Raw genomic sequence first — 22,308 nt, 5'->3', positions numbered from 1 at the left:
GTCTGTAGAGGATTCTGAGCTGTTCCCCTCCTCCTTCCATTTCCCCCCTTCCCCTTCAGTTTTTTCCCCTCCGCATTGTGAAGCCTCTCGGGCCTCGCAGCCCGGAGCTGGCCCCCGCCCCAGCCCCTCCCCCAGAAGGCCCAGACTGGCCCGGCAGGGTCCTTTCCATCTGAATGGTGGGGAGGGGGAGGGAACGCCATTCCGCCGCTGCTTCTCAAGTGCTCTTTGTGAAGAGGGGGGGCCCAGGGCAGAAAGGCGCTTTTGACCGGAGGCAAGGCATGAACAATCTCGGGCCTCGGCTCCCCGCGGACCCCCGCGGGGACAAAGGGAGTGAACCCGGCCAGAAAATGCGATTCTATTCTTCGCGGCCGCTTTCAGACTCTAAACCCTGCAACCGCCAGCAGCCCTGCCCCGCCCCCTCGGCTATCCAGCTCCGGCCCCTCGGGGCCTCACTTAGAGGAGGAGGAAGTAGTCCCCCGGGGAAAGAAGCCTTCCAGGCTCCCCCACAAACTCTGCTCCATCCCTCAGTTTCCTCCAGCTCACACACATCTTCCCGGCCTTCTCCAGAGATGTTCAGTGGGCTGGGAAGGAACATAGAAGTGTCCTCGAGAAGGACAAGGAGGCTCCAGGCTGGAAACCAGGACTCCGGGGTCGCTCGCTCTTTTCTGGCACAGCTTCAGCTCCCACTCCCTAGGTCCTTTCTCGGGGTTCCCTCCCCCCCTTTCGTGGAAGGGTTCCCGGGACTTGCGGTGTCTCTGGCGTCTCATCAGTCTCTGGGGGAGGCTACAGGGACCACACTGGCTGGTCCCTCCTCCCGGCTGCAGAGTCTCGGAGAGGGATAGGGGGGCGGGGCGGGGAGGTGGGGGCCGTCTGCGAGGCCAGTCCCCTTGGCAGCAGGAGGGGAGAGGACCCGAACAATAGGCCCGGGGGCTGCCGGGCCTTGAATGCAGCACTGTCCCCACCCCCGGTCCAGCCGCGGGAAGGTGGGAGGCGGCGGCGGGCGGGAGGAGGAGGAGGAGAAGCTGGGGAATCTCTTACTAGGCGGCCGGGAGTAGAGGGAGCTGGGCCCCACGGAAGGGCCCGGGACCCGGGAGCTGAGAGCCACCAACCAGGACCAGAGCAACCCCCGGGGAGAAAGCCTGGACCAGGGACCCAGGGAAGTACTGCACATCAGGCAGCAGAAGCAGAACGAAGCAGACTGGACGTAAGGGACAAGGAGATCCGGAGCTAACCCCCGCGAGTCCTTCTCTCGGGCCCCGGGGTGGCCACAGTTTGAGGCAGAAGCTCGGTGCCGCTGATAGGAGGAGCCCGGGTCCAGGACTGCCTGCCGTGGGAACTGAGACCCTGGAGCGTGCGGCTCGCGGCGGCTCGTAAGCGTCCGGGGCTGGAGGTGGCCCCGGGAGCGCATGGCGGCGCCCGGGAGCCCACGGGGGCCATGAGGCCGCTGCCGGGCCGGAGGGACAGCGGCGGCTGGCCAGTGCTGCCGCTTCCGCTCCTGCTCCTGTTCCTGCTCTCGCCGTCGCTGCTGGCCGACGTGGCCGGTCCGGCGCCCGGGGAGCCGTGCTGGGAGGCGCTGCTGCGCTGCCAGGGGGAGCCGGCGTGCGGCTCGGCCTACAGCCAGAGCCAGGCGGCGTGCGAGCCGGTGCTGGGGGGCGCGGGCGGCTGCCCCAGCCACTGCGTGGGCGCGCTGCTGCAGCTCAACGGCACGGAGCGCGGGCCGGCCCTGGAGCGCTGCGAGTGCGGGGCCGACGCGCGCTGCCGCCGTCTCAAGGCGGCCCTGGAGCCGTGCCTGCCGCGGCCCGCGCGCGGTGGCCTGGGCTGCACGGCTGCCCGACGCCGCTGCCAGGCCGAGCCCGCCTGCCGGGACACGCTGGCCTCCTACCTGGCCCGCTGCGGGCAGCTGTTCAACGGGCGCCGCTGCACTGCCGCGTGCCGCGCGGCCATCGGGGCGCTGCTGGCCACCGCCGGGGGCCCGCTGCTGGAGCGCTGCGTGTGCGACGGCGCCGAGCGGCCCTTCTGCCAGGTGCTCAAGGAGAACATGGGCCGCCTGTGCTTCGGCCCCGCGGCCTCCGCCGCCGCCGCCTCCGAGGCCGAGGACGACGAGTATGAGGACGAGGAGGAGACTTCGAGGCCGCCGCCGCCTCCGCCCCACGGCCCCAGCGAGACTCTGTGGGGGCGTTCCCGGGCTGAGCCGCTGCGGCCAGGGTTGGGGCAGGAGCCTGGGCTCTCCCAGGGCGCCCTGGCCCTGGGCCTCCTGGAGCTGGTGATGTGGCTCCTCTTGGGACTCTAGGTGTTCCCCCCACTTGGGTCTCCAAAGCGCTCCCCTTAGTGCCTGAGGTCCAGACCCCATCTGTGCCCTCTTAGATCCCCAGGGACTGCAGAACTCCTGGTATCTGAGAAGCCAGAACCTGGAGGATGGATCTATAAAGGGGGAGGAGCCGGAGGGACCTCCTTCCACCCCTAATCCCCTTTACCGCTCTCCAGGCCCCCTCTGTCCCCGGAGCAGAAATTCAGTGGGAATGGGGCGAAGACACTGTTGTCATCCACACCTGAACCGGAAGGAGCAATATTTCTGACTACTGCTCATCCCACCCGGATGGGGAGCTCACTGCCTGTCTTGGAAACCCATTCTATCAAGAACAGCTCAGAATGTCGGGAAGTTTTCTCTACACTTGTTGGAAATCGGTCTCTACAGATTGCCCACAGAGAGAAAAAATGCAACAAAAATAATGCAGGTGGAAATGTGAAAACCAGATTCCCGCTAATGTTTCTGAATGTAGGGAGACACCTTGTTGGGAGGTAGGAAGGAGGACTGAATTTCTGCCTCCCTGTTCTCTTCCCCCACATAGGGGACCAAGGAATGGCGATTATTCCTGAGAGAGCCACATGATCAGAGGAAGACCCTGACAGTGAAAGGGGAGAGGCTTGGCCTCCACCACCGGCCATCCCCACCCTCCTTTTCCAAAACAGCCTCATCTGTTCAGTGGGGTCTTCTCTCCCTTGCTATCATTTCCTGCAGGACTGAGCTCAGCTCACTCTTCTCACTCCCTAATCTCTCCTCATGTCCATAAATGCAGGGTTCCTTCACTGACTGCTTTCTCCACCCCCTAGTCTTCCGGGCTAACTCAAGGAATCCTGAGCGAGCAGCCTCCCATCAGCCTTTCCCCTAACGGCCACCAGCCAACCAGGGACCAGCCCAGCCCTCCTTTGGGCAAGTCCCCATGTGAATATTGTACAGGGCTGGGAGGGGAGCTTCCCTCTCTGCAAAGACGTTGTATAGAAATAAACCTGTCGGAAGTTTATTTATGTTGTAAAAATGTCAACAGAACCCCCTAGCCCTGGACCCTTCTTCAAACTAAAATAAAATATGAGATTGTGCCATCCATTCTCAGCAGTGTCAGGGTAGATTCTGGGGGTCTGGGAAGGGCCCACCTGGGAAGGGTGGCAAGTAGGGAGACTTCCTAAGCCTTTTCATATAGACCTTAGAGAGCCACACAAACACACAACCCTTACAGGGGAGAATACTGAAGGTTATTCACCTAATGAGTATTTATTAAGCACCCATTGTTCTAGGACAAAAAACACTTGCTGTCCTCAAGGAGCTTACATTCTTGGAATGGGGGGAGGGAGAGGAAAAACCCATATACAAATAAGAAATGTGTGCAAAGCTACTAAGGTCAACTTGGGCAGTTCAGGTTAGGAGACCCCCAAATAGGAGGTGGGGTGGGAGCCAAATCTTGGCAGCTATGGCAGAGGTGAGGAAGTGTATTGCAAGCATTGGGGGTTGAGGGGTGACATCCTTTGCCATGGATGACATGGAGGAGGGAAGCAGAATGGGCAAAGGCTGGTGGTCCAGTTCGGCTAGAACTCATGGAGTGAGTGGAGAATAAGCCTGGACGGGTAAACCGAAGCCGGATTGTGCAGGCTTTGAATGCCAAACCAGTCTATTTCTTATCCACCCACACCTCAAGTTACAAGCAGAGTGGAGCAGGGATCCTCTTGCTCCAAATTCTATGCTCTTTAGGCTGTGCTTACTCGGCTCGGTGTCTGGAGCCATGATTCCTCCAGAGGACTTAGGGCTGGGCTTGAGATCTGGGATGGCCTAAGTAAGGCGTGGACCTTACACCTGTTACATACAGGGCCCCACAAATCGGGGGGAATCTCACTCTCGGACATGGTTCCCTCCAGACCCAAAGCTGGCACAGGGAGCCACAAGCATCACCACTGTGCACCAGGGCTACCAGGCTGTGTACGGGAATGAACTCCAGTCAGGGAAGTGGCAAGGATTGGGTGTATGTTTTGGGGCAGTAAGTGGCGCAGTGGAGAAAGCGCCAGCTCTGAAGTCAGGAGGACCTGAGTTCAAATCTGGTCTCAGACATTTAATACTTCCTGGCTGTGTTGTCCTGGGCAAGTCACTTAATCCCAATTGCCTCAACCAAAAAAAAAAAAAAAAATGTATCCATCTTGGTGGGTCCCTTCTTTTAGGCCAGAACAGCTAAAAACTGAACATGACTTGTTTTCCCTAGTAGGGACTAGCCAGCATTAGCTGATCCAATATAAAAACTATGGAGATACTATGGAAAATGTAGCTCCAGTGTCTCTCCTACCCCACTGCTGCCACCCCCAAAGTCACCAACTAACTCCTTTCCCTTCAGCCAGAAGTCACCCGGGTCCTTCCCTCTCTCCTTGGGCCAAGGGGGAAATCCCAGGAGGATGACGAGAGCACAGATGACTTTAGAAAATAATTTAATTGAGAAAACAATATATTCTCTTAAACCAGACCGTGGATGGGAGGGCAATTCTGCCACAGATACTTGACTAGCCATGTGATCCCAGATTAAGCTATTACCTCTCCGGACTCAGTTTCCTTATCTACAAAATGGGAGTAAAAATAGCACCTACCTCACCGGATTGTCGTGAGGATCAAACACAGTAATATATATAAAGCCCTTTGGAAACCTTCCAACACCACATAAACATTATTATTACAGAACTCTCTCTGGGGAATTGGTTCTGTTTTATTTTTAAACCAAACCAAAGAAAGTGATGCTGCCTCCCACTAGCAAAGCATTTTATATTTTCTGGGGGTTTTCATCTTAATCAGTCCTTTTAATGGTTTTGGCAGAGGAGAAGGGTAGCATAGACCGAGTATCACTCCCATTTTACAGATGAGCAAACTGAAGTCCAAAGGGTCTTGTTGGAGATCCCGCAGCCAATCAAGGGTGGGTTTCTTGACTCCTGTGCCTGGGCTAGCTTACCTCCATCTGAAACCAGCCCCACCAAAAGCCAGCTTCAATCACAGCAGCCCAAGCACCCCCAAGCACTTCCTTTATCCACGCAATGGATTTGGATGGGGACGTGATTCCCCCCCGCCCCCCCAATCTCTTGCTTCCAGATGGGATCCAGTTTCTATAAATCAGCCTGCCACCTCCTGGCCACTTTCTCCACCGCCACCACAGACAAGCAGCTGAACTGACTTCTCCCGGGGAGGACGAGGGCGGTTTCAAGTTAAAGGATTGTTATTTTGTTAAAGCAGGATTGTCTCGGACGCAGCTGACACAAGGAGCCGTTTGGGAAAGTTGCTCCGATTTCAGGGGACCCCGAGTGGGGGTCTCGGTGCACGCCGACTGTGGCCGTGAGCACCAGTCCAGAGGGGAGACTCCAAGCTCAGGGCTCGAGAGAGGGCCCCCAAGCAGGCGCTCTGTAGGGGGCCCACGTCCTGCGCAGGACACGCCATCACCACCCCAAAACCAGGTCCGCCCTTTACCCTCTGAGAAGAATTCCTGGGTCAGCAAGTGAGGTCAGTTGGCCAAGCCCACTAGGCCCCAACCAAGCCCCTAAGACCTAACCGTCAAAGGAGAAATGTCGAGGGGACAATCACAGTTGGGCATTTCTGCTCTTCTAGTGAGTTTGAGGATTAAAGGGGGAAAAGAAATGGGGGGAGTAATAGAGAAGCCCCTTAGCCATGCTTAGAAATAACTGTCAGGGAACTCAGCCCACCAGCAAAGGAAGGTGTTACCCGGGGCGGTGGGAGAGGATAAGGTCAGGGCTCCAGGACACAGGAGGGACTCTTCTTCCAGGAAATCCCCTCCTGGCCCGGCCAGGGCCTGACTCTAAGGGTTTATAATGCGGGGAACACGAGGATGCGATCAGGACTCCAGCAGACAGGACCTTGTTGGTCAGAAACGGGGTCCTCCATTCCCCTCTCTGGGTTAGGAAGCAGACTCCTAGAGTCCCTCCCTACAAGACCCTCATCCCCAGGATGGTCTGCCGGCCCCTCTGCCCTTGCCACCCTCCTCCAGGCTTGCTTCTGGCCACGGGACTCCAGAGGGCCCACAGACACGAGGGGGAGGGCTGCCTCTCAGGCCCCCGGTCACTGCAGGGTACAGGCTGTGTGAGAGAGAAGCAGCAGGAGTCACTCCGAGGTTCCCCCCAAGGCCCCCTCCCCCCGGACGGCAGAGATGGGGAGCTCCTGGGGCCCCAAGCCGCCTCCCCCCACCAGGCCTCTGGGGGGACAAGCTTCCAGTACTCACAGCTCCGCACAGACTCAGACAGCCCATCTCTGTCCGCGGACTCGGCTTCCCATCGAGTCTCCTTCATCTGGGGCGGTGAGAGAAAGGAGAGATGGGGCCCACAGAGGCAGACCCGGATACCGGGATGGGAGAGGGACTGAACAGCGAGGGGGCCAGGGAGGAAGACTAGGAGAAGGGGCACAGAGACAGCCAGAGACGGTCAGCAGGAGAAATACGCCCCAAAACAGAAAAACACCCCATACCTTGATCTGCTCCTTCAGGTACTCCGCGCGCCCCATCAGGGTCTGGATCTGGCAGGGAGAGAGACCAGGGTCTCACCGTGGGCAGGGGCTGCCTTCTCGGACCCCCTCAGCCCCCTCGTGCCAGTCCCCATCTCTGACCTCCTGGGCGGTCTCTGTGGGCACCACACGGTCTGCCACCTGCCGGCTCCGTGTTTTTGTCTGAGCCCCGTGGGGAGCAGAGGTGGAGGGGGGAAGGGACCGCCAGTGCCCAGACCTACCTCGGCATGCAGCAGCTCCCGCCTCCTCCCCGTGGGCTCAGCTGCAAAGAGAAAGGGGCTTTGTGAGACGCAGGCCTGGGGCGGGGAGGGGCTGCCCACAGCCGGCGCTGCCCCCTCACTCACCTGCCAAAAGCAGTAAGAGTTCCCCCAGGCTCTGCTGGTACAGGTCCAGGGCGTCTCCATCATCCTGGCCCTCCTCCTCCTACAAGAGACGTTAGGATCCCTAGGGAGGTCACGGTGGGCGGGGCAGGGGTCCCAGAGAAGGCCCCCCCCCCACGCCAGCCTCCGTCCCCAGGGCACTCACCTTGGCCATAGCCATTGAAGCCACCTCCAGGGCAGCGACGAGGCGGGGTTTGTCTCGGGCCATTTCTGTAACAGCAGGGGCAGAGTTTAGGGGGACGGAGGGAGAACCAGAGCAGCCACCGGGCCCCGGGCCCTCCCTCCCCCCAATCACAGGGGGGCTACAAGTCGGCTCTCAGGGAGCGCCCAGGCCTAAGCCTGGCTCACCGAAGCATCCGTGGAGGCAGGGAGGCCCTTAAGCACTGGCCTTTCCCTGCGTGACACGGCCTCCAAGTGCTCTGACTTTGTCTGCTCCCTTACTCCATAAGCACGTCTAGGCTTTGGGTTCCTGGCGCCCTCAGTCAGGTAGCTGACCGTCTCCCCCCCAGGCCAAGGGATTCAAGCCATGAAGACTGAGCAAGCCACGGAGTCAGAAGGCCTGAGCACGTCTCTGGTCTGACATCCGTGAGAGACAGGGGGCAGGTCAGTCCCCCTCCAACCGGGGGTTCCAGGACCCACTTTGTGGGAGGCTGGCGCTCGGCCCTGGCGTCCCTGTCCTCCAGGAGCTTACATCCTACTGAGGGGTTCCTGGGTCCCCAAGTAATAAACCCAAGGCTATTTCAGGAGGGGCATGGTTACAGATGGCGGGAGAAGGAAAGGCATGAGGACCTCAGGGGGCCAGAGAGCTGCACACCAGGGGGCCAGCGAGCCGCACACTGGGGGCCAGAGAGCCACACACCGGGGGGCCAGAGAGCCGGACACCAGGGGGCCAGAGAGCCGCACACCGGGGGGCCAGCAAGCCAGATACCGGGGGGCCAGAGAGCCAGATATCGGGAGGCCAGAGAGCCGCACAGCGGGGGGCCAGAGAGCCACACACCAGGGGGCCAGAGAGCTGCACACCGGGGGGCCAGCAAGCCAGATACCGGGGGGCCAGAGAGCCAGATATCGGGAGGCCAGAGAGCTGCACAGCGGGGGGCCAGAGAGCCACATACCAGGGGGCCAGAGAGCCGCACATCGGGGGGCCAGAGAGCCGCACATCGGGGGGCCAGCGAGCCGCACACCGGGGGGCCAGAGAGCCGCACACCAGGGGGGCCAGTGAGCCGGACACCGGGGGGCCAGAGAGCCGGACACCGGGGGGCCAGAGAGCCGCACATCGGGGGGGCCAGAGAGCCAGATATCGGGAGGCCAGAGAGCCGCACAGCGGGGGCCAGAGAGCCACACACCAGGGGGCCAGAGAGCTGCACAGCGGGGGGCCAGAGAGCCACACACCAGGGGGCCAGAGAGCTGCACAGCGGGGGGCCAGAGAGCCACACACCAGGGGGCCAGAGAGCTGCACACCGGGGAGCTGCTGCCACAAATCAGTCACGGGGCCGTGGTGAGGAAGGGCTTAGGGGGCCGTGAAGGCAGGGGTACCTTTGAGGAGGTCTCGGGCGCACGTGCCCTGCTGCAGAAGGGCCCGGTTGGAGGAGTTGACCAGGGCTTTGAGCTCCTCGGCCCGAGACACGTACTGTCCCACCTACAAGAAGGAGAAGGATCAGACGGGGCCGGTGCGGGGATGGGGATGGGCGGCCTGCCTTCTCCCCACACCCAGGGCCAAGAAGCCCTAGCCCCGGCTCGGGAGGAGGAGGCGTCCCAGCGTGGGAAGGGTCTGCCTCACACGGCTAAGCCCCGGTTACAGAGCAGGAAGCCGAGGCAGAGAGTCCCACTCTCTAAGGGTTCCGTGGGGTGGGAGGATCTGAGGCTGGCACTCACTGCCCCCTGAGCTCTCACTGACCTTCGCCTTGATCGCCTCCTTGCGCCTGGCGTCCACTTCATCTGAGAGAGGAATGAGGGTGAGGAGGTCATGGGGGGGGCTCTAAGTCCCCCAGGAGGCCCCATAGACAAGTCCTAGAGCCACATGGGCCGGGCAAGCCCTCTCCTCAGCGCCCCTGCCCACCCCGAATGAGCTATAGGAACCTCGGGTTCCTCCTGGCTTTGGGTGGGCCTCCATGCTGGCCACTCCCTCAGGGGCCAGCCCAGGACAGCCCCAATCTCTCACTATCTCTCCGGCAGAAAGTTCTTCCTTCCCCCTGCCCTAATCCCTTCTGCTGCAGTGTTAGTGCCCACAGACTTTTCGGGAGGGGGCCGGCTTCTGCCCCTCCTGGAGGGCAGTTTGGGGCTGGGCCCGGGGCCTACTCACAGTGTAAGGCTGGAACAAAGTAGTCGAGGGCTTTGCAGTAGAGAGACAGGGCAGCCGAGAAATTCCCTTCTTGGTCCTTCTTCACGGCCTCCACCACCAGGGCAGTCTGGGAGGGCGGGGGAGAAGGTCAGGGGAGGCAGGGCCAGGGGCCGCCGGGGCCTGAGGTTCCCTCACCTCCCCCACTTACCGCCTGCTCTAGGCTCCGGCCACACGGCATATGCTCAAGGTCTACAAAGGGGTGACCAAAGAAGTCCTTGAAAGAGATGCGCTTGTCGGGGTCTCGCTCCAGGAGCCGCTGCAGGAGGTCCCGGCAGTTTCGGGAGAGCTGGGGTCGAGTGGGAAGCTGGGGAGACGGGGATCTCGGTAAGCAGGGGACAAGGGAGCAGCAGGATTGGGGCATCGGGAAAGGGACCCCCCGGGTGTGGACGTGGGTCTCTGTGTCTGCCCTAACAGCCCTGAGCGGGGCCAGGTCCGCAGGACCTCGGGCCTGAGATCTCACAGCCCACGGACCACCCGCTTTCTGGCTGAGAAAGTCCCTCAGGACCCCACAGCACCCCGCTGCTTGGCTCTGGACCTACCTCAATCACTCGGTTGCTACGGATTTTCTCCTCCAGCTCTGTGAATGACTTGGAGGCGAAAGGCGGCTGGCCAAAAAGAGCCTCTGGTTCACCGCAGGGGGCATGAGGGGGAGAGAGAGGGAAGTTGGGGAGCAGTTGGGGAGGGGTTCCAAAGGGGAAAGCTAAATCCCTTCTCCACATATTACTAGGAGATACTATATAGGAAAAAAGTGACAGACCCATCTCACAGAGGGGGAAAACTGAGGATCTGGTCAACCCAACTTAGATGTCCCAGCTCTAGAACCAGGAGAACATTGTACACAGTAACAGCAACACTTGCAATGATCAGAGAGATTTAGCAATGACCCAAGACAATTCCAACGGGCTTGTGATGGAAAATGCATCCGTATCCAGAGAAAGAACTTTGCAGTCTGAATGCAGAGCTTTCAGACTATTTTTACTTTTTTGTTGTTTTCTTTCTTTCTTGTGGTTTTCCCCTTTTTTCTGATTCTTCTTTTATAAGATGACTAACGTAGAAATGTGCTTCACATGATTGCACATGTATAGTCTATATTGGATTGCTTCTTTCTTGGGGAAATAAGAGGAGAAAAATTTGGAACACAAAGCCTTACAAAAATGAATGTTGAAAACTATCTTTATATGTAATTGGAAAAATAAAATACTACTAAAAAAAAGAAAACTACATGTAATTGGGAAAATAACATACTACTGAGAAATAAAAAGAAAAAAAAGAAAACTATCTTTATATATGAATATATATATGGAAAAATAAAATACTACTGAAAAAAGAAAACTATCTTTACATGTGATAAGAAAAATAAAATACTAATGAGAAAAAAAGGATAACTATCTTTACACAGGATTGGAAAAATAAATACTACTGAAAAAAGGAAAATATAACTATCTTTACATGTAATTGGAAAAAATAAAATACTACTAAAAAAGAAAACTATCTTTACATGTAATTGGGGAAAAAATAGTATTGAGTGCAAAAAAAGGAAAGAAAAAAAAAAAGGGACATCCCAGCTCCAAGTTCCTGGGCCCTCTCTTCCTTGCTAGGACTAAAGGTGATAGGAAGTCCCCATGGCCCTCTCTCCGGGTGCAGATGGCTCTCTCCATCACGTCTACTGGAATTGACCTGAGTCATCTCATGGTTGAGAAGAGCCACAACCATCAGAATACATAAATACAGTATTTTTGGTGCCGTGTACAATGATCTCCTGGTTTTGCTCATTTCACTCAGCATCAGTTCATGTAGGTCTCTCCAAGCCTCTCTGAAATCATCCTGCTGATCATTTCTTATAGAACAACAATATTCTATAACATTCATATATCACAGTTTACCCTGCCATTCTCCAATTGATGGGCATCCATTCAATTTCCAGTTTCTGCCACTACAAACAGGGCTGCTACAAACATTTTTGCACATCCTTTCCCTCCTTTAAGATCTCTTTGGGATATAATCCCAGATACACTGCTGGATCAAAAGGTTTGTGTACAGTTTTACAGCCTTTTGAGCATAGTTCCAAATTGCTCTCCAGAATGGTTTGGATCCATTCACGACTCCACCAACAATCTATCAGTTTTCCCTCATTCCCTCCAACATTCATCATTATCTTTTCCTGCCATCTTAGCCAATCTGACAGGTGCCCAGCACATTTTCTAAATTAGAAAACTGAGCAAAGGGTCTTTCCTCAAGTCATCCAACAAGTCTGACCCGAAACTAGAATCTACACCTCCTAAGCACCAGCTCAGGATGCCCTCCCTCCAACAATTCACACTGTGCCCCCTGCCCAGCTCCATCATTCATTCCTTCTCTTTCCATGACCCGACTGCTTCTTTCTCCTCTCCCTGGACACATGGGGCAGTGGGGAGGGGGAACGGGAGAAGGGGAGTGTGACTCTGGAAGGCTCTGCTGGGTCCCCCTGGCCCCACTGGGAGAAGCCCTCCTTACCATACAGGATGACGCCAACGGACCAGAGATCCACCCGGGCATCGTACTGCCGCCGACACACCATCTCGGGGGCCATGTAAAGGGGGGAGCCTCGGAGCACGTGCTTCTCATCCCATGGGGACATGTGCTGTGCAAAGCCAAAGTCTTGGGGGGGGGAGAGACCAGGTCAGAGTAAGGGCCAAGTCTTGGGGGATGACTGGCAGGGAAGCACTCCTCCCCCCCAAGCCGACAGTATTTGTGAGGCTGATGATGCAAGGCTCTCCGTAATCTGGGCTTATCCCTCCACTCCAATATCACGTCCTGTAGCCCTCCACTGATCCACTGTCCATACCGCTCCCACCCCTAAGGGCAGCTTCTTTTCTCTATCTACCCCAATCCTGTGCCCTTCCAGGCCCAGCTCAAACATCACCTCCTCCAGGAAAGCTCCCCAGCTGCAGCCCACAGGGATCTCTCCCTTCCCACCCAGGACCTCATTCTATCCGGTTTCATTGCTTCCTCTCATTGTTCTTCCCAGCTACTGCCCTGGCTACAAACTGGGAGCCCTCAAGAATTAAGGTCAAAGTGGTGTAGCATCTAAATTCTTAAAAGAGAAATTAAGAGAGCTGCAAGAAGAAATAGAGAGCAAAACTATAATAGTGGGAGATCTCAACCTTGCACTCTCAGAATTAGATAAATCAAACCACAAAATAAATAAGAAAGAAATCAAAGAGGTAAATAGAATACTAGAAAAATTAGATATGATAGATCTCTGGAGAAAATGTAATGCAGACAGAAAGGAATACACTTTCTTTTCAGCAGTTCATGGAACCTATACAAAAATTGACCATATATTAGGACATAAAAACCTCAAACTCAAATGCAGTAAGGCAGAAATAGTAAATGCATCCTTTTCAGACCATGATGCAATGAAAATTACATTCAACAAAAAGCCAGGGGAAAGTAGATCAAAAAACAATCGGAAACTAAATAATCTCATACTAAAGACTGATTGGGTAAAACAGAATCATAGGCATAATTAATAACTTCACTCAAGAAAATGATAATAATGAGACATCATACCAAAATGTATGGGATGCAGCCAAAGCGGTAATAAGGGGAAATTTCATATCTCTAGAGCCCTATTTGTATAAAATAGAGAAAGAGAAGGTCAATGAATTGGGCTTGCAACTAAAAATGCTAGGAAAGGAACAAATAAAAAACCCCCAGTCAAACACTAAACTTGAAATTCTAAAAATAAAAAGAGAGATCAATAAAATTGAAAGTAAAAAAACTATTGAATTAATTAATAAAACTAAGAGTTGGTTCTATGAAAAAACCAACAAAATAGACAAACCCTTAGTAAATCTGATTAAAAAAAGGAAAGAGGAAAATCAAATTGTTAGTCTTAAAAGTGAAAAGGGAGAACTCGCCACTAACGAAGAAGAAATTAGAGCAATAATTAGGAGTTACTTTGCCCAACTTTATGCCAATAAATTCGACAACTTAAATGAAATAGAAGAATACCTCCAAAAATATAGCTTGCCTAGATTAACAGAGCAAGAAGTAAATAGACTAAACAGTCCCATCTCAGAAAAAGAAATAGAACAAACTATCAATCAACTCCCTAAGAAAAAATCCCCAGGATCAGATGGATTTACATGTGAATTCTATCAAACATTTAAAGAACAATTAACTCCAATGCTAAATAAACTATTTGAAAAAATAGGGATTGAAGGAGTCCTACCAAACTCCTTTTATGACACAGACATGGTACTGATACCTAAACCAGGTAGGCTGAAAACAGAGAAAGAAAATTATAGATCAATCTCCCTAATGAATATTGATGCTAAAATCTTAAATAAAATATTAGCAAAAAGATTACAGAAAATCATCCCCAGGATAATACACTATGACTAAGTAGGATTTATACCAGGAATGCAGGGCTGGTTCAATATTAGGAAAACTATTAGCATAATTAGCCATATTAATAATCAAATTAACAAAAACCATATGATCATCTCAATAGATGCAGAAAAAGCATATGATAAAATCCAACATCCATTCCTAATAAAAACACTTGAGAGCATAGGAATAAATGGACTTTTCCTTAAAATAGTAAGGAGCATATATTTAAAACCTTCAGTAAGCATCATATGCAATGGGGAAAAACTGGAACCTTTCCCAGTAAGCTCTGGAGTGAAGCAAGGTTGCCCACTATCACCATTATTATTCAATATCGTATTAGAAACACTAGCCTCTGCAATAAGAGTCGAGAAAGAGATTAAAGGAATTAGAGTAGGCAATGAGGAAACCAAACTATCACTCTTTGCAGATGATATAATGGTATACCTAGAGAACCCCAGAGATTCTACTAAAAAGCTATTAGAAATAATTCATAATTTTAGCAAAGTAGCAGGATACAAAATAAATCCCCATAAATCCTCAGCATTTTTATACATCACCAACAAAATCCAAGAGCAAGAGATACAAAGAGAAATTCCATTCAAAATAACTGTTGATAGCATAAAATATTTGGGAATCTATTTACCAAAGGAAAGTCAGGAATTATATGAGCAAAATTGCAAAAAAGTTTCCACACAAATAAAGTCAGACTTAAATAATTGGAAAAATATTAAGTGCTCTTGGATAGGCCGAGCGAATGTAATAAAGATGACAATACTCCCTAAACTAATCTATTTATTTAGTGCTATACCAATCAGACTTCCAAGAAAATATTTTAATGATCTAGAAAAATAACAACAAAATTCATATGGAACAATAAAAAGTCGAGAATCTCAAGGGAATTAATGAAAAAAAAAATCAAATGAAGGTGGTCTAGCTGTACCTGATCTTAAATTATATTATAAAGCAGCAGTCACCAAAACCATTTGATATTGGCTAAGAAATAGATTAGTGGATCAGTGGAAAAGGATAGGTTCACAAGACAGAATAGTCAACTATAGTAATCTAGTGTTTGACAAACCCAAAGATCCTAACTTTTGGGATAAGAATTCATTATTTGATAAAAACTGCTGGGATAACTGGAAATTAGTGTGGCAGAAATTAGGCATGGACCCACACTTAACACCATATGCCAAGATAAGATCAAAATGGGTCCATGACCTAGGCATAAAGAACGAGATTATAAATAAATTAGAGGAACATAGGATAGTTTATCTCTCAGACTTGTGGAGGAGGAAGAAATTTGTGACCAAAGATGAACTAGAGACCATTACTGATCACAGAATAGAAAATTTCGATTACTTCAAATTAAAAAGCCTTTGTACAAACAGAACTAATGCAAACAAGATTAGAAGGGAAGCAACAAACTGGGAAAACATCTTCACAGTTAAAGGTTCTGATAAAGGCCTCATTTCCAAAATATATAGAGAACTGACTCTAATTTATAAGAAATCAAGCCATTTTCCAATTGATAAATGGTCAAAGGATATGAACAGACAATTTTCAGATGATGAAATTGAAACTATTACCACTCATATGAAAGAATGTTCCAAATCACTATTGATCAGAGAAATGCAAATTAAGACAACTCTGAGATATCACTACACACCTGTCAGATTGGCTAAGATGACAGGAAAAAATAATGCTGAATGTTGGAGGGGATGCAGGAAAACTGGGACACTGATGCATTGTTGGTGGAGTTGTGAACAAATCCAACCATTCTGGAGAGCAATCTGGAATTATGCCCAAAAAAATATCAAATTGTGCATACTCTTTGATCCAGCAATGGTACTACTGGGCTTATACCCCAAAGAAATACTAAAGAAGGGAAAGGGACCTGTATGTGCCAAAATGTTTGTGGCAGCCCTGTTTGTAGTGGCTAATCAATTGGATTCATCAATTGGAGAATGGCTGGGTAAATTGTGGTATATGAATGTTATGGAATATTATTGTTCTGTAAGAAATGACCAGCAGGATGAATACAGAGAGGACTGGCGAGACTTAAATGAACTGATGCTAAGTGAAATGAGCAGAACCAGGAGATCATTATACACTTCGACAACGATATTGTATGAGGATGTATTCTGATGGAAGTGAATCTCTTCAACAAAGAGAAGATCTAACTCAGTTTTGATTGATCAATGATAGACAGAAGCAGCTACACCAAAAGAAAAAACACTGGGAAATGAATGTAAACTATTTGCATTTTTGTTTTTCTTCCCAGGTTATTTTTACCTTCTGAATCCAATTCTCCCTGTGCAACAAGAGAACTGTTCGGTTCTGCAAACATATACTGTATCTAGGATATACTGCAACATATCTAACATATATAGGACTGCTTGCCATCTAGGGGAGGGGGTGGAGGGAGGGAGGGGAAAAATCGGAACAGAAACGAGTGCAAGGGATAATGTTGTAAAAAAATTTCCCTGACATGGATTCTGTTAATATAAAGTTATTATTAAATAAAATAAAATATTAAAAAAAAAAAGAGTTAAGGATCAGTCTGTGGTTTAGATTAGGGCCAGTTTGTGGCCAGGATTAGGGCCAATCTGTGTTTCAAATTAGGGCCAATCTGGGTCAAAGGATATGAACAGGTAGAATGAATGAAGCAATCAAAGCTATATTTAGTCATATGAAAAAATACATTATTATTGATTATAAAAATGCAAATTAAAACAGCTTTTGCTTTCATCTCACACCTGTCAGATTGGCTAATGTGACAGAAGGGGAGAAAATATTAAATATTCCAGGGGATGTGGGAAAATTGGGACACTAAGACACTATTGATGGAACTGTGTCCTGATCCAAGCATTTGGGAGAGCAATTTGGAACTCTACTCAAAGAGTTATAAAATTGTATGCCCTTTGACCCAGCAATACCACGATTAGTTCTGTTTCCCAAGGTGATTGGGGAAAAGGAAAAGAACCCCAATACTGTAAAATATTTATAACAGCTCTCCTTGTGGTGGCAAAGAACTAGAAACTGCAGGGATGTCCATCAAGTGGGGAATGGCTGAACAAGTTGTGGTGTTGGCTATGATAGAATTCTAACGTGCCATAAAATATGCTGAGCAGGGTGCTCTTGGCAACCTGTGGAAAGACCTGCATAATAGTGATTTTCATCATTTTTTTAAAAGCTGTATTTCAAGCTAGAATGGAATTCATGGAAATGTTTCACTTTGAGGTTGTGGAAGAGCTAGGAATAATGAACAGTTCAGAAATAAGAGGATATCGTACAAAGAAACAGCATTCTATGCTGTGAGAATAACTGTGAACGACTAAGTTATTCTGAGTATTAGAAATATTCAAGTCAACGCAATTCAAGTCAAGTAAATTACAAAGGATCTTGTAGGAAGATGCTATCAACCTCCAGAAAAAGAACTAATAAACAGAAGTATGTACAGTATGGTTTTACGTGTGTGTGTGTGTGTGTGTGTGTGTGTGTGTGTGTGTAGGTATGTATGGATACAGATATATATATCCACATAGCCATATTATGGATATAAATTTATATAGATGTCTCCGTGTGTGTGTGAGAGAGAGAGAGAAATGGTGGCCTTCTCTAGTGCAGGGTGGGGAGAGAAGAAGCCAGTTTGGAATTTAAAACATAACCAAAAAAAATTAAATTTTAAAAAAAGTTTTAAAAAAGTCAATCTGTGGTCAGAGTCAGGGGTCAGCCTGAAGGTTAGGGGTCAGTCTGTGGCCAGGGTTAGGGATCAGTTCCTAGATGTCGGAGTGTGACATCTTTTTATTTTCCCCACATCACTGACCACGAGCCCCCTTGGACAGGATGGGCCCAGACACAGGCCCAGACACAATCCCAGCCTCAGCGTGGGGCCCAGAGGCTCAGACACCCCAAAGCAGGTGGGAGTTCTCCGCCAGGTCAAGGCTGAAGTGAATAAGACTTCGTAGGACCACAGACTGAGAGAGGAAGAGGGAGAGAGGCCTCCACACCTGGCCCTTCCTTTGTGGAGGGCACCGGATCCACTGAGGGAGAGCAGCTCCTCCGAGATCCCCATGGGAGGAAGGGGCCGAGCGGGGATTCAAACCAGGCTTTCCTCTCCTCTGCGTAGACACCCCCCACCGTCTGGCCAGAGTCTCCCAACCCCGATGGGCCGGGGAACTGAACATGGAAAAATGCGATCACTTCCATGCCTGAGAATGACCCCTGGTCCTAGAGATGGAACTCTAACCCTGGCCTGCCCCCTAACTTGGACAATCAACTCCCTTAAAACTGTTCCCAAGGGATGCCAGGGAGAGGGTCTGTGGCAGCCTCCTTGATGCTCTCTGTCCCCACAGATGAAGTTCGGGCCAATAATGATCTGCTCCAGTGAAGGGAGAGGAGGGAGAAAAGGAAGGAGGAGAAGGGAGGGGAGAGGAGGGAGAAAAGGAAGGAGGAGAGGGGAGGGGAGAGGAGGAAAAGGGAGGGGCCGCCCTCTCCTGCATCGGCCCCCACTCACCGGCCAGCTTGAGGTGAGGCTTCTCCAGGGAGCTCAGCAGGATGTTCTGTGGCTTCAGATCCAGGTGGGAAATGTTACGGCCATTCAGAAACTGAAGAGCACTGGCTGAAGTGCAGAAAGTGGGGGACAAGGGACTGAATGCCAGAGGGTCTCCCTGGGCCCCTTCCCCCTCATGAGCTTCCTGTTGCCCACAGTCCCGGAGGGGAGGCAGAGCACCATCCGGACACCCTGGCTCCTACCTGGTCCTTCGAGGCCTTCTCAACTGCTCCCTCTGTGCCCCCGCCCCATCGAAAGCCCCTGTTCTAGCTCTGGGTTCTTTGCTGCCTCCTGCCAGCCCGGGAGGACCGTTCTCCTGGCCATCCCTGCCTGTGATGCCCCCTTGCCCCCTTCCTCCTCCCCAAAGCCTTTACCCAGTTGCTGCAGGAAGATGCGAGCCACCTTCTCCGGCAGGATGCGGCGGGTGCGGATGAAGCGGGACAGATCGCCCCCGGCACAGAATTCCATGATGAGGTAGATGTTGTCACTGTCCCACTGGGGGGGCACAAGGAGGAGGGCAACAGCGTCAGTCATTGTGCCCGAGAGGCTGGCAAAGACTTTCGTGCATTATCTCACCCAGCCCTCCCAGCATCCCTAGGGGGTGGGCACAATCATTCTCCTTATTCTCCACAAAACTCAGGGATTGATAGCAATAGCTTTTGAGGAGACACTTGAATCCAGGCCTTCCTGCCTAGATCAGGGCTTTACCCTCAACCAGAGGCAGTGAGACAACACAGTGTATACAGGCTGGTCAAAAGATCTGCATTCAAATCCAGCTTTAGACACTTATCCACTGTGTGACCCCAAGCAATTTATTTAATCTCTATTTCAGCTTCCTTAGCTAAAACACGGAGATAATAATAATAGTAACTCCTCAGAGAGCTGTGGTGGGGACATAATAATAAAGAATTGTTTTTAGTAGCACAGCTACCCTCCCTACAGTATCTGCTCTGGGCTGGGCACCGTGCTGGGGAAGCATTTTACCATTATCATCTCATTTTCAAGCCCTTATCATTATAAGCTTAATAACCAGGCCTGTTCTGGGCGCCCGCAGCAGTGCCAGGCGGGGCTGTAGCAGTCCCAGGCCGGGCCCCATAGCAGTCCCAGGCCGGGCCCCGGAGCAGTCCCAGGCTGGGCCCCACAGCAGTCCCAGGGGGCCACGTAGCAGTACCAGGCCAGGCCACGTAGCAGTCCCAGGCCGGGCTGTAGCAGTCCCAGGCCGGGCCCCGCAGCAGTCTCAGGCTGGGCTGTAGCAGTCCCAGGCCGGGCCCCGCAGCAGTCTCAGGCTGGGCTGTAGCAGTCCCAGGCCGGGCCCCGCAGCAGTCCCAGGCCGGGCCCCGCAGCAGTCTCAGGCTGGGCTGTAGCAGTCCCAGGCCGGGCCCCGCAGCAGTCCCAGGCCGGGCCCCACAGCAGTCCCAGGCGGGCCACATAGCAGTCCCAGGCTGGGCCCCACACCAGTCCCAGGGGACCACGTAGCAGTCCCAGGCCGGGCTGTAGCAGTCCCAGGGGGCCACGTAGAAATCCCAGGCCGGGCCCGTAGCAGTCCCAGGCCGGGCCCCGCAGCAGTCCCAGGCCGGGCCCCGCAGCAGTCCCAGGCGGGGCCCCGCAGCAGTCCCAGGCCGGGCCCCGCAGCAGTCCCAGGCGGGGCCACCCTTGCCCTCCCAGAGCCCCGACCACTTCCTTCTCCACCTCCATCCCCAGACCTGGAAGTCCTTCAGCTCCACGATGTGGGGGTGTCGGATAGCTTTGAGGATCTCAATTTCAGTCAGCAGGTTCTCCACGGATGCCTTGTTCAGACTCTTCTTGCTCACACACTTGATGGCTACCACTTCCCGGGTGTCCTTCTGGGAGACGGACAGGGAGGCAAATATAAACCGGGCCTGGTTAGGGAGCGGCCTCTGGGACCAAGAGATGCAGTTTCCCCTCATCCCGTGCTCTGGGTCATCAAGCAGTGTAACCTGGGCAAGTCACTTAACCCCAATGGCCTCAGGGAAAAAAAGCTTATGTTCTACTTACACCACATAAACACATAGGAAAAATAAAAACTTTATAGAGACAATAAGACATTTTGTTTTACATATGGGAGCACCAACCACCGGGAAAGTCTGGAAATGCTTTTAGTAGGAGGTGCCATTTGAACCAAGCCTTGAAAGAAGCTGGAAATAGTAATAACTGTCATTTATATGATGTTTATTAAGTGCCAGAAACGCTGCCAAGACTTTACAAATCTCTGATTCCCACAACAACTCAGTGCTGTCATTTATCCCCATTTTACAGATCGGAAACTGAAACAAACAGGTTAAGTGGTTTGTTCAAGGTCACTCAGCTAGTCCAGAGGTTGGTTTTCTAGGAGACAATCGAGGGAGGGAATTCCGATCCCAAGCCGGACAAAGGCACCGAGAGGGGAGATACTGGCTGTAGTACACAGGAAACACAAGGACGGAATACAGATGGGGGAAGGGTCATAACGGGAGGCCGCTCAGGAGCCTGGATGGTCCTAGCAGCTCCAAGGGGCCCAAAGGGCCGACGCATGCGAGGCGTGGGGATCCAGTGCAGGACCGTCCCCACCCCGACCTCTCACGGAAATACCCCAAGGAGGAGGAGCCCGCCCGTCTACTCTGGACAGCTCCCGGAGGCAGAGGCGACTGTCCGGAGGACGCCCTGGGGAAGCCTCGAACTCGGGCTCTCTTTCCCAGTCTCAGGGAGGAGGAACTGGGCGGAGGAGAGGAGGGAGCCTTCCTTCAGGGCCGGCCCACGTGCCCCTTTTAGGGAAAGCCTTCCCGGGTCTCCGCTAATGACTCCCCATTTGTCTACTTTGTCCGGGGGGTGGGGTGGGGAACGCTGGGGGGCACCCGGGGCACGGAAGCTCCCGGAGGGCAGGGAGGGAGGTTTGCTGTGGGAATGAAAGCTCCCGGAGTGGGGGGGTGGGGGGAGGGAATCTGCTGTGGTTTGTTTTTCTCCGCCTCGGTTCCCACGGTTCACGGGGCTCGGGGAAGGGAACTGAAAAGAAAATGGGGAGTAAAGCCTCCAAAGCATTTTCCCACCCACCACACCTGGGAGCTCAGAAAGCGGCCAGGCCGAGGAGGGTTGGAGGCCTGGGGCCATAGGGTCCGGGGCTCGTGGGGCAGGCGGGGAGCCCCTCCTCCAGCCCTCCGCCCTCGCCCTTCCCTCTCCCAGCGCAGCTCCGGGCCACTGAATTGATCTCGTTTCTCGGAATGGGCCGCTCTGGGCCAGGATTTCCCGGCCTGCTTTGGGGCGGGAGCGAGGCGTAGCCCAAGCCGGGCTCCGGGAAGCCCCTGAGAAATTCCTCTTCTCCCAGGGCTCCTTCCCCCGCGCCCGCCCCTCACCTTGCCGTAGGCCTTGTACACTGTGGCGTAAGTCCCGCTGCCCAGCCGTTCCGTGAGGATGAAGCCGTCGAGGCGCGGGGGCGCCCAGCCGGGCCCCGCCATGGTGGTCGCGGCCCCGGCCCCGGCCCCGGCCCCCGCCGTGCGCGGCGCTCGGCAGCGCAGGCCCGGCCGCCGCTTCCTGGTTGCGGGCCCGGCTCCGCGCTGCCCCCAGCGCCGGCCGTGAGCAGTGCAGGGCGGCCGTTCTCGGGGCGCGAGGAACTCGGGACCATCCCTTTACACGCGAGGAAACTGAGGCCCCGCGGCCGGGCCACGGCTCTTCCCATTGGATTGCCTGCGCCCCCCAGGCCTTCCCTTTTCCTGGGGATGAGGAGGTCACAGAAGAGTTGGGCCCCAGACCCCGCTCGGCCCTGGCCCCCCACTCCCCGGGCCACCCGTTCTTCATCTTTTCAAGAACCTAAAACATCAAATAAAACGGCATTTCCGTTTCCATCCCAGAGAAGCGG

At 52.9% G+C, this 22,308-nt stretch overlaps 1 protein-coding gene across 3 annotated transcripts; it reads right to left on the bottom strand.

Annotated features, from left to right (window-relative positions):
- Positions 1-4,729: 4,729 nt before the first annotated feature.
- Positions 4,730-21,943, bottom strand: ULK3 (unc-51 like kinase 3). Of its 3 annotated transcripts, XM_051982231.1 has the most exons (16): positions 21,806-21,943; positions 20,162-20,302; positions 18,833-18,953; positions 18,423-18,527; positions 12,023-12,166; positions 10,069-10,151; positions 9,678-9,833; positions 9,491-9,596; positions 9,086-9,126; positions 8,725-8,827; positions 7,337-7,401; positions 7,156-7,234; positions 7,033-7,073; positions 6,776-6,823; positions 6,534-6,600; positions 4,730-6,390 (listed from the first exon to the last, which is right to left on the bottom strand). In XM_051982231.1, exons 1-16 carry the CDS (start codon positions 21,905-21,907, stop codon positions 6,374-6,376), a joined length of 1,419 nt encoding a protein of 472 aa, XP_051838191.1. In that variant the 5' UTR covers positions 21,908-21,943; the 3' UTR covers positions 4,730-6,373. The 3 variants fall into 3 exon arrangements, with proteins under 3 accessions (XP_051838191.1, XP_051838192.1, XP_051838193.1); XM_051982232.1 differs by lacking the exon at positions 12,023-12,166; XM_051982233.1 differs by lacking the exons at positions 4,730-6,390; positions 6,534-6,600; positions 6,776-6,823; positions 7,033-7,073 and having other exon boundaries at positions 7,178-7,255.
- Positions 21,944-22,308: the final 365 nt, after the last annotated feature.

Source organism: Antechinus flavipes, chromosome 2 (genome assembly GCF_016432865.1).
Source record: "Antechinus flavipes isolate AdamAnt ecotype Samford, QLD, Australia chromosome 2, AdamAnt_v2, whole genome shotgun sequence".
NCBI lineage: Eukaryota > Metazoa > Chordata > Mammalia > Dasyuromorphia > Dasyuridae > Antechinus > Antechinus flavipes.
Note: the sequence above shows the minus strand (reverse complement) of the source record. Positions and strands in the feature narration are given on the sequence as shown.